Source organism: Pristiophorus japonicus, chromosome 7 (assembly GCF_044704955.1).
Source record: "Pristiophorus japonicus isolate sPriJap1 chromosome 7, sPriJap1.hap1, whole genome shotgun sequence".
In the NCBI taxonomy this organism is placed as follows: Eukaryota; Metazoa; Chordata; class Chondrichthyes; family Pristiophoridae; genus Pristiophorus; species Pristiophorus japonicus.
The window spans coordinates 33,030,079-33,042,292 of NC_091983.1; the positions used below are offsets into that span (position 1 = coordinate 33,030,079).

A 12,214-nucleotide genomic window follows, 5' to 3' on the forward strand; every position below is an offset into this window, starting at 1 on the left:
AAGCGCTTTGAGATAGCCAATGGTCATGAAAGGTGCTATATAAATGCAAGTCTTTCTTTTATTCCAAGGCTGCTTTATTTTTCACACCAATAATTTTAGATGCTAGCCTTATTTCATGAGGATACAATTATCAACTTGCAGGAGGATTTAGACAAATGCAAACAAGTTACAGTTTTAAAAACATTTTATGAAATATAACTAGCATAAGAATATTATAAAAGGGATCAAGTTGTAAAAGCAGATTTCTTTCTTTCATTAATTGTCTAGACAATGTGATGAAGCAAATATAAAGCTAATAGAATGCAGAGATATATAATTTGAACATTAAAGTACAAGAAAACAGAAGATATTCTAAGGGTTTATAATTCAAGCAACACTTCCAAGTACTTTATTTATTTGTTCTCAGCATGTGGGCAACATTGGCAAGACCACATTTATCACCTGTCCATGAAGTCTTCTTGAACTGCTGCAGTCTTTGCAGTGATGTTCTCATGATGGGGTTAGATAGGAAATTCCATGATTATGACCCAGTGACAATGAAGGAACCATGTTTAGTTTTAGTCATCACACTATAAAAGGGGAATGTACACATTGACAAGGATGAGTAAACTAGCAAGAAATACAAAAACAGATTGTAAGAGCTTCTATAAGTATGTAAAAAGGAAGAGTAGCAGCAAAAGTAAGCGTTGATTCCACAGAGGCTGAGACAGGAGAAATTATAATGGGGAATAAGGAAATGGCAGAGACTTTAAACAAATATTTTGTATCTGTCTTCACAGTAGAAGACTCAAAAAGCATACCAAAAATAGTGGGAAACCAAGGAGCTAATGACAGTGAGGTACTTAACGTAATTAAGATCAGTAGAGTAAAGATTCTTGAAAAACTAATGGGACTAAAAGTCATAAATCCTATGGACCTGATGGCATACATGATAGTGTTCTAAAAGAGGTTGCTGCAGAAACAGTGGATGCATTGGCTGCGATCTTCCAAAATTCCCTAGATTCTAGAACGGTCCCAGTGGATTCGAAGGTAGAAAATGTAATCCCCGCTATTCAAGAAGGGAGGGAACGAGAAAACTACAGGCCAGTCAGCCAGACATTAATAATAGATTCCAGCATTTTCCCGACAACTAAGGAAGTAGTAACAGGTTATTTAGAAAATCAAAATACGATTAAACACAGTCAACATGGTTTTATGAATGGGAAATCTCTAAATTTATTAAGTTTTTTAAGGATGTAACTGGCAGGATAAATGAAGGGGAACCAGTGGATGTAGTATATTTAGATTTCCAAAAGGCATCGATAAGGTGCCACATAAAAGGTTAATATGCAAGATAAGGGCTCATGGGGTTGGGGGTCATATATTTGTACGGATAGAGGTTTGGTTAACAGATAGAAAATCAGAGAGTATGGAAAAACGTATCATTTTCAGGTTGGCAGACTGTAACTAGTGGGATGTCACAAGGATCAGTGCTTTGGTCTCAGCTATTTACAATTTATATTAATTACATAGATGAAAGGACTGAGTGCAATGTATCTAAGTTTGCTGATGATACAAAGTTAGGTGGGAAAGTAAGCTGTGAGGAAGACAAGAGCTTACAAAGGGATATAGGCAGCTTAAGTTAGTGGACAATACGGTAACAGATGGAGTATAATGTGGAGAACTATGAGGTTATTCACTTTGGTAGGAAACATAGAATAGAATGTTTTTTTTAAATGGTGAGAAACTATTGAATGTTGGTGTTCAGAGAGATTTAGGTGTTCTCGTAAAGGGAGCAGAGAGTTAGCATGTAGGTACACCAAGCAATTAGGAAGGCAAATGGCATGTTGGCCTTTATTCCAAGGGAGTTGAGTACAAGGAATTCTTGCAATAACTGAACAGGGCTTTGATGAGACCACACCTGGAGAACTATGCACAGTTTTGGTGTCCTTATCTGAGAAAGGATGTACTTGCCTTGGAAGCAATGCAACAAAGGTTCACTAGACTGATTCCTGGGATGAGAGGGTTGTCCTGAGGAGAGATTGAGTAGATTCGGCCTGTACTCTCTGAAGTTTAGAAAAATGAGAAGCGATCTCATTGAAAGATATAAAATCTGTGGGTGATGGACAGGGTAGATGCCGAGAGATTGTTTCCCCAGGCTGGAGAGTCTAGAATTAGGGGACATAGTCTCAGGATAAGGGGTCAGCCATTTAAGACTGAGATGAGGAGGAATTTCTTCACTCAGAGGGTTGTGAATCTTTGGAATTCTCTACCCCAATGGGCTGTGGATGCTGAATCATTGAGCATATTCAAGGCTGAGATAGATAAGACTTTTGGATTCTAGGGGAACAAGAGCTATGGAGATTGGGCAGGAATGTGGAGTTGAGGTCAAAGATCAGCCATGATCTTATTAAATGGCGGAGCTAGCATGAGGGGTCGTATGGCCTACTTCTGCTTCTAATTCTTATGATGCAGCAAAGAGCAACAAGCTTGATGCCAATGTAATGGTGACCAGATATGAGAAAAGAGTAGGGAAGCTTAAGCTCTACAGTGTAGAGAGGTGGTATATAAATAGAATATTTAAAATAAGGTAGATGAAATATCAAATATTGTAGATAAAGTAAACACACAGTCCCGTAATTTGCGGTCAGTGGCGAAGCAAAGGTGTTCGCTGTTAGGCTCGAAGTAAGCTTCCCACAAAGATCTCGTGATCTCTGGTGAGAAATTCGGCTTTTCCGACACGTAATTGAAATTAATGAAAGATAATGGGGATTCCCAGTGAAGTGTTGCTGTGATGTCAACAAGTGGGCGAAATAGCCAATCAAATCCCAGACAGCGAACCAGGAAGCTCCTTTGATTCTAACCCTTTAAAACTGTTAGAGAGAGCAAAACTAAGATTGGGGCTCTCACTTGGGGAAAAGGCAAACAGGAATTAAAGATGAACAAACTTCCTAAAAAAATTGTAATTTTTATTAAAATGGATAAACTTCATACTCCACAAGCATTTTGTTAGTTTCCATGATAATGACACTGATTGCCAGCTGTGTGTGTGTGTGTGTGTGTGGGGGGGGGGGGGGGGGGGAAGAGAGAACGACAGGGAAGCTAGTGTCGCAGCAGTGAATGACGAACCGCAACTTCGGTATTTCTGCGGAATGATGCACAAGCGCTATATTCTGAAGTTGTGGTCAGTTTCAAAAAGGGTAATATCCAGGCCAGAATATTACATGAATAAACTATGCTGGTAGGAATAGAGGACATTTCAGTAAGTGCATAAGGACAGTTTAAAATGCAACTGGCTGCTAGGCAGGGGCAAGTAGAATTCCATAGCAACACATTTGATGGCCTTTTCTTACTCTCAAGTACATTTCTTAAAGGGTGGGGGGGCGGGGGAGAGAATGAGGGAAATGGGCACAGCACATAAGTGCTCACTCAGTACACCAACTCAAAGCATTATTCATAGCAGTAACATCTACAAGCTGGAAGACCTCCTTGCCTCAGTCAATGCACAAATGTTTTCATTATGACACAGGCCTTGAAACATTTCTTCTGTGTACTGATGACCTATGGCCAAACACAAAAACAAGATGTGGCTTTTCTTTGGAGTCAAGAACCAAATCAAAATCTATGCTAAAAGGTTCCAGAAGTATATCTCCTGTGATTTCAACATGCTCTTACAAAATGTACGAAGGGAACTACACTGCCTTTCAGTGAAATACCAGTAACTATTTGCTCCTACTGTATGCTTTCTCAAAAATGTAATCTAGCCAAAACTATAGCAGAAGATGGCACCAGCTGTTATTCTATACAGCTAGTCACACCACATGCTTGATTGAACCTGTCAAGTTAATCTTACCAAAGATCTAAATGTCGTCATGAAATTCAGGTTAGTCTACCTTTTGAAATAATTCCTAGTTCAATGTTGATAAAGTAAACAATGATGTTATCATATTAATGCAAGCAGTCGGCACTTCTAAATCTCTTATTACTGAAAATATATCAGGTTTCTATCTGGAAAGTTATGTTTGAATTATGGCAAAAACGCTAAACAATGATGTTGCAACACATTAAGGACAAGGAAGGTTAAGACCAATTTAGGGAAACAATGTGAATTTTAGTGAAAGCTCAGATCTTAAATACTATTTAGTCCAATTATTAAGTACTGAGCTATAAAAGATTACCTACCTTTGAAGTAACCTTTATTCTTCAAACTGAAGGTATCCATTACAGCAGGCTGGCACCAGCATTGTTCGATGGGGAGAATCAAGGAAGAGATCACCCCACCCCATTACAACTTTTTGATGCTATGACACTGGGAATATTGCGCAAATCTTTTTCCCTCTTCCAAGTTGCATATTAAGCAGGACCACACTTGAGACAGCTAATTAATTTGACTCAAAGAAAATTTCATCCGTGAAATGGAAAGGATCAATAGTAGTGTCCCCTCCAAGAGCTTGCTGGGATGGATGAATGGGAATCCTGAGTAGATGATGTATTGCATTGGAAGCATAAAGATGATAATTATCTTTCCCTGCAATTCTATGCACCCTCCATGTACAGTTGCAGACTAAGCAGGCAATGACATCCAGAAAAGGAGGTGAGTCCCATGTAGGGGAGCAGAAACTTTGGTGACCAAGATGGACCTACTAATGTTTACGTCATCAACAATAGTAAAGTCTATACAGTAACACGTTGTAAGTCTGAGGTTACTTTTGATGGACATTTGTCTGATGAATTGTCTCATGAAGTAATGATGAACTATGTTTACTGACCGTAAACTTGAGATGATTTGTTTTCTGTCAAAAAAATGATAGCAGTGGAGGATATGTACAATAAACACTTTAGCAACTTTTGGATACAGCTAATGAGTTTTAGAGATGTGTGGGATGTCTACTACAATTAAAGGAAGACCTTGATCTAAAAAGTTGAAGTAGTGGTCTGATGTCTGAATGAATAACCTGACCAGGCAGATGTGGGAGGAGGTCTCTCCTGAGGGGTAGTAATATCAGGCAGGCATTGTTCAACTTCATGATGTCAGAGAATCAAAGCTTCCAAGGCCAGTATGATGTTACTGGAATCACCACTGCTCATTTTGCTCTGATTTTCTGCTTATTTTGGAGACCAAAGACAGGAATATCTCTTTTCAAGGAAAGACTGTTCAGCCTTCAAATTGACTTGTCCAAAGTCCTTCATCAGAAACAGGAGTTAAGAAAGAAAGGGAGAGCTTTCATTTGCAGTGTTTCAACACATCTCTCAAAGATTCCAAAATGCTTTATATACAATGAATTAGTGCTGTGACTGCTGTTCTGTATGTGAATATTGCAGCTATTTTGCAGATAGCAAGTCCCATCCAGAGGTAATTGACCAGTTTATGTGATTTGGTGCTGTTCGTTGAGGGGAACTTCTTTGAATACTGCCTTAGGATTTTTAATACCTACCTGAACAGGTCTTGGTTAAACATCTCATCTGACAGAGAAGCTCTGACAACTTGCCACTACCATACTTTGTCAACCAGATTATATGCTCAATTCCTAGAGTAGGACCCATAGCTTCTGACTTGGAGGAGAGACTGCGAGCAATGAAATCCAGCTGATACATAGCAATTAGTGATGTGAGTGGATCTATTGATGAGTATCTCAAAAACACCTTGGACTACCTATGGATGGTCCACTCATTCATGGGAGCACAGTGTAGTCTCTGAAAGTTGTGACATTTTCATCCTGTTGATTAAAAAATTACATGCAATCAAGCTGGCTTTCTAATGAAGGAGTCAAGAATATTATGGTGTTGTCTGTCCAGGGATGTAATGACTTTCTCAGAACCAAAGTTAAAAATGAGTCAGAGCCAAACTTGTAACTTGAAACACAAGCCTTTTGACATGACAGGAAGGCCATCATCACCATTAGTTGAGGACCCAAAGCAGAGGTTTTGTCTAACTCCCCTAGATCAGACAATGACGGCTACATGGGAGATCACTGATGACACAGTTTTAGCTGCAGAGATTTGTAATAATCGCTTCGCTTCTAAAACTGTACATAAGGATTGAAGACAGTTCTACCGGTTGTGGACTAAAAACCTTGACAAGTTTGACACTTTAAAGTTACACGTTTTGAAAAATGCCATCAGAAATATTTGTAAATGCCATTGAGTTTTTCTGAAAATGCTTGAATCTTGCTTTAGTAGACTTTGGAGATCGATAACACAAAGTGAAGTGTTTAATCATTACCAAAACAAACATAATTGCAAAACTTTGCGAAAAGTAAACATGTAGCTGACAGCAGGACTGATGAATGTTTAACTGGTTTTGATTAACAAATCTTGAGTATGGTCCTGCTTTCATGTAGCATGGTTGCCAGAGAATCATGTGGATGACATCCCAGAGGTTAGATTGTCATCATAAAGGGAGATTGTCTCTTTCATGATTTTCCCCAGGGAAAGGTGCTGGTACCAGTTAGGGGTGTGGAGATTTTAAAAAGAAGAATTATAACTCAGCCTAAAGTGGCAGTTAATTTATGTGCATTCAGTTATCTTTTTTAAAAATGAGTAAATGAGCAAACAGACAGCTCAGCATCTCTTGCACTTTCATGTTAAGAGCCTGGGTTTAAATCTGCAACAACTAACATTTGAACACAACTTTTTCCAACAGGGAGGGTTTTGACAGTTCTTCGATGCACAAGATGACAGCTAACCATATGAAAATACTCCTGCGAAGCGCCTGGAGACATTTTACTACATTAAAGGCGCTATATATATATAAATACAAGTTGTTGTTGTGTTTGCATTTATATTACCATGATATAATTCAGGTCTTTGTTTTTTTTGGGACGGGCCGGAAGTGGTGTCTTCATCGGGGCGGAAATGCGGGTGGGTTGGAGCGGCTGTCGCTCTGAGTCATTAGCGCCACACGGACCTGCCGCGTCGCGCTGATGCGTCACAACGCCCTTCCCCTTCAGTTAAGGAGAGGGCCGCTGTGAAATCTGCAGCCACTTTAGTGGCAAACACTGGGCCACCAGGAGGGTTTTGGCCAGGCCAGTGGTGGTGTACCCAAAAGGGTTTGCTGGACTGCCTGTTGGTGGCCCAGCTGAACCCCTGGTCTCCATTGTCGGACTGACCTGGCAGTCGGCCGACAATTAAAATTAAATGGCAGCTGCACCCTCCCCTTTACGTGCGGTTGCGCCGCCCAGCCACAAGAAGGTTCCCACTGGCGGCCGAACCGCTCCCGTGGGGCGGAAAGGGGGTCGCCGCCGGTCAGTAAAGGGTCGGCAACACGGGCGGAGCAGAGACCTTCGCCGCCGGGAAAATCCACGAGGGCAATTTAAAAAATGCCGGCCCCTCCGCATCGACCGAACGGTGAGTCCTTCCAATCCATCGACCTGCCCAGATTCGTGCACAGATCCTTCATTGGAAAAGCCAAGCACTGCTTTCATGCATTAACTTGAAAAAAAAATCATCAAATATATAATTAATTTATACCCATCTTTACACCATGGTTGTAACAGCACTTTAAAAATAATAAATGAAAAGATTGCTATATTGTTTGGCTTGTTACTGTTCTTTGTATGAATTTACAAGATAAACCAGCATTCAAAAATATTATGCCAGAAAATTAAATAGCCACCAATTGGCTTGTGTGCCAGAACAAGCATCAACTTACTTCTACTGAATGTCTCTCAAGTCCATAAAAAATAATCATGACTACTGTGGTACAGATCAATCAGATTGAAGCCTGGTCGTGAAGTGGTTATACTGTTAGAATCACCTGCCACTGCAAGAACAAATTCTCCTCTGCTGCCTATTGCATGGTTAAGTACATTTTCTACCACAACTGCCAAAAAGATGCAGAACATTTTTGAGACACAAAATATACCTCAGAGATATATTTAAACCAACACCAGTGTACTCCATAGAGCATATGCAAATTTAAGAAAAGTGCTTCTCATCCACTGTACGTGTAATACCCCACAAACACATGTTATTTCTGAGCGAAAGAAGTGGCTTTGGTACTCCTGTGATAGAATCAAGAATCAAGTTATACTGTAAAAATATTACAATACTGATACACTAATAAAAGAATTGACCTTAGAAGGTGCCAAGAGAAGCATGTGCAGTATTGTTTCATCAGTATTGCCAATGAACTATGTACCTGATATGTGCCGTTGGTTCACTTCAAACCCAGGTTGACATATTTTGTGAAGAGAGTCCTGTAAGGTGAGCTGCTGTTGAAAGTAGGGCAACAGATCAGTTATTTCATTGGCTTTCCCCTTATCTTCTTTGCTGCAAAAAAAGTTGTTTTACATTAGTATTTAAGCAACATAGGGATTTACTATCTGTAAACCATTACAATACAAGTTCATTTGTACAACGAAAACATTTTATTGCATAGAAAACTACAGAACAGAACAGTAAATTCCTATATATTGATTAATAAGTGGTATAAGCCCAACCAAAAATGATTACTTTTCGTCATCATTTCTCATGATGAACATGTAAGACACATGCACAATATATATGTGTAGACGAATGGAAAATATGTTGGGATAGATGGGCAGTTGAAAAATTTTTTCCAAAGCAACTTTTATCTGCTTAAGAGTCACTGGGCTAGAAATTTGACGACTTTGCGACCGCGTTTTTGGCAATATTTCACCCGCTGCGGTGAAAAACTGGTCGGCGGGAACTTCGGGCACCTTTCTGCGGCGGCGCTTTCCACATACCGCTACCGTGCAAGACCCAAAATAGCGTTTTTGCCTGAAATTTGGTTCTCTCCGCACCCGCATTGTGCACCCAGAATACCGACAAAGAAAAACCTGCATTGCAGCGGTAAGTATGAAGACCTGCAAAAAAGGTAAGTTAAAGTTTTTATTTTTTAATTCTTTTTCAGCAATTTAGTAGGTAAGGGTTTTGTGAATGTTTAGTGAATTTTCTTTTTCCAATTTCTTTTTGTTGTTTCTCCCCCCTCCCAAGGCCTCTCTCGTAGCGCCATCGGGCCCGGACTAAAGTTGCCGAAATTTGCGGTTTGCGTCACGAATCCTCGTGCAATGCCGATTTTTACGGCTGCACAACTTAAAAGGCTGAATATCAGGTCAACTAACGGTAGTGAAGAGAAAATGGCAATTTTGGCGTAAAAATACCGTTTTTGAAAAACAAATTTCTCGCCTATAAATTTTGATGGTTTCCATAAATGTGCAAAATTACAGATTGTATCAGCCTCAGGTGAAGCCTTCACAGGCCTTTAACGTTGTGCTAAACGCTTTAAAAACAAATTCAAAAACTCAAATCCTACAATTGCTAGAAAACAATAGCCCAACATGCTTATTGAGTGAAATTTCAGTTACTGTGCCCTGCAATTATCTACAACATTAAAAAGCAAAGGATAGCATTCAAAAAAGATACAGTTCAAATTCCACCCATGTCACTGAAGGGATAGAAGGCAGGAAATATTAAATGTCAAAAAGGAGGATTTGGCTTTACACCGAGTTCAACAATTTCAGATCATAATAACTTCTGCCTCCATTTTTTCAGATGGCAGCTGTTGGTAATGATTCTGCTGTTGTCGAGCAGTTCTGCTAGAGGACACCTCCTCTAGACGCATCGTTTGTTTATTTACTTGTCCCATTACCATCCCCTTTTGCCTTGCACCATCATTCCTTTTGTCATTTAATCTCTCCTGCCTTCTACCCCATCACAGAACCTCCCTTTTGTTCTTTCCTCCCCTCCCCCCGTCATTGCCTCTGTACTTGCTTAAAACCGGTTACATCTCTAACTTTTTCCAGTTCTAACAAAAGGTCATTGACCTGAAATGTTAACTTTGTTTCTCTCTCCGCAGAAGCTGGCTGACTTGCTGAGTGTTTCCAGCATGTTCTGCTTTTATTTTAAAAAGAGAACACATAAGTTAGCTCCTTCCGCTCCGTTATCTGAGAAAAGTTTAATGTATGTGCAACTGTAGGGCACCGTAGCGTTAAGTAGTAAAGACTCAGGTAAGAGAGGGGTCTGAATATGATTATAATTTTGCTCTTTATTTAAATGTAGAGTCCCATTTTTATTTTAACTTCCTCCCTATTAATAAATATAAAAAACACTGATTTTACACAAAGGAAAACTGGCTTTCATGCTGTGAAAGCACGATGATTCAAAAAGATTAATATACAAAAAGTACCATTTGCAACTTTAAAATATCAGGTATGGAAATATTAAAACACATGCTGCAGTTTCAGAATGAATTTACATTTGGCGTGAGACCAAATGCAGCAGTAAAAAGTCACTGCAGCAAACGTAACCCTTTACATATAAACTTTATTTTATTGTGGATGCTACTGAACATCGAAACACTTTGGTTTCTCTCCTTCCCCTTCCTTCAAATACTGTCACTGGACAAATATGATTCCATGTATTTGTCTTCACTATTTGTAATATTTACCATCGCTTTCTACTCTACTGGCATTAGTGTGTTTTCACACAAGTATGAGACCAGTAGCTGCAGTTCAGCTTCCAGCTAGGCAGACTTTACACTGCTTGGCTGCTGCCTGGCTGGAATTTTAACTATCATGTTAGTAGAGAACTTGACACATGTTGAAATCAGCAGGGCCGTCTCCCAATAAATGACTAGTGAGGAGATGCCCTTTAGGGAAGGAAACTAGCCATCCCTACCCTATCTGGACTGTGTGATTCTAATCCCACAGCATTATGGTTGACCCCTCTGAAGTGGCCTTGCAAACCATTCAGTTGTATCAAATTGTTACCAATAGAAACATAGAAAGAAACATAGAAATTTACAGCGCAGAAGGAGGCCATTTCGGCACTAGCTGACAAAGAGCCACACGGCCCTCGGTCAGCAGCCCTGAAGGTTGCAAACAAACTTATGAACAATAATGGACAGATCAAGAGCATCCGGCCCAAACAGTACGCCCCCCACAACTGCGATCATCATCATAGGCAGTCCCTCGGAATTGAGGAAGACTTGCTTCCACTCTAAAAATGAGTCCTTAGGTGGCTGAACATTCCAATACGAGAGCCACAGTCACAAGTGGGACAAATAGTCGTTGAGGGAAGGGGTGGGTGGGACAGATTTGCCGCACACTCTTTCCGCTGCCTGCGCTTGTTTTCTGCATGCTCTCGGCAATGAGACTCAAGGTGCTCAGCACCCTCCTAGATGCACTTCCTCCACTTAGGGCGGTCTTTGGCCAGGGACTCCCAGGTGTCAGTGGGGATGTTGCACTTTATCAGGGAGGCTTTGAAGGTGTCCTTGTAATGTTTCCTCTGTCCACCTTTGGCTCGTATACCGTGAAGGATTTCTGAGTAGAGCGCTTGCTTTGGGAGTCTCGTGTCTGGCATGCGGACAATGTGGCCTGCCCAGCGGAGCTGATCAAGTGTGGTCAGTGCTTCAATGCTGGGGATGTTGGGCTGGTTGAGGACGCTAATGTTGGTGCATCTGTCCTCCCAGGGGTTTTGAAGGATCTTGCGGAGACATTGTTGGTGTTATTTCTCCAGCGACTTGAGGTGTCTACTGTACATGGTCCATGTCTCTGAGCCATACAGGAGGGCGAGTATTACTACAGCCCTGTAAACCATGAGAGCTTGGTGGCAGATTTGAGGGCTTGGTCTTCGAACACTCTTTTCCTCAGGCGGCCGAAGGCTGCACTGGCGCACTGGAGGCGGTGTTGAATCTCGTCATCAATGTCTGCTCTTATTGATAAGAGGCTCCCTAGGTATGGGAAATGGTCCACGTTGTCCAGAGCCACGCTGTGGATCTTGATGACTGGGGGGGGGGGGGGGCAGTGCTGTACGGCGAGGACAGGCTGGTGGAGGACCTTTGTCTTACGGATGTTTAGCATAAGGCCCATGCTTTCGTATGCCTCAGTAAATACATCGATTAGGTCCTGGAGTTTAGCCTCTGTATGTGTGCAGACGCAGGTGTCGTCCTGTAGCTCGACGACATGGTTGGGTTGGTCTTGAACCTGGCCTGGAGACGGCGAAGGTGAACAGGTTCCCGCTAGTTCTGTAGTTTAGTTCCACTCCAGCGAAGAGCTTGTTGACTGTGAGATGGAGCATGCCAGCGAGGAAGATTGAGAAGGTTGGAGCGATGACGCAGCCCTGTTTGATCCTGGTCCGGACGTGGATTGGGTCTGTAATGGATCCTTTGGTAAGGATCACGGCCTGTGTGTCGTCATGGAGCAAGTGCAGGATGTTGACGAACTTTTGGGGGCTTCCGAAACGGAGGAGGACACTCCATAGACCATCGCGG

The 12,214-nt window shown here is 41.3% G+C and overlaps 1 protein-coding gene across 3 annotated transcripts in view; it reads right to left on the reverse strand.

Annotated features, from left to right (window-relative positions):
- The window catches only part of fbxo9 (F-box protein 9), a 148,365-nt gene that overhangs the window by 49,641 nt on the left and 86,510 nt on the right, over positions 1-12,214 (reverse strand). For all 3 annotated transcript variants that reach the window (XM_070884904.1, XM_070884903.1, XM_070884905.1), the window contains exon 6: positions 8,120-8,250. In XM_070884904.1, the coding sequence (XP_070741005.1) occupies positions 8,120-8,250 (131 nt within the window). The remainder of the gene's footprint in view (positions 1-8,119; positions 8,251-12,214) is intronic.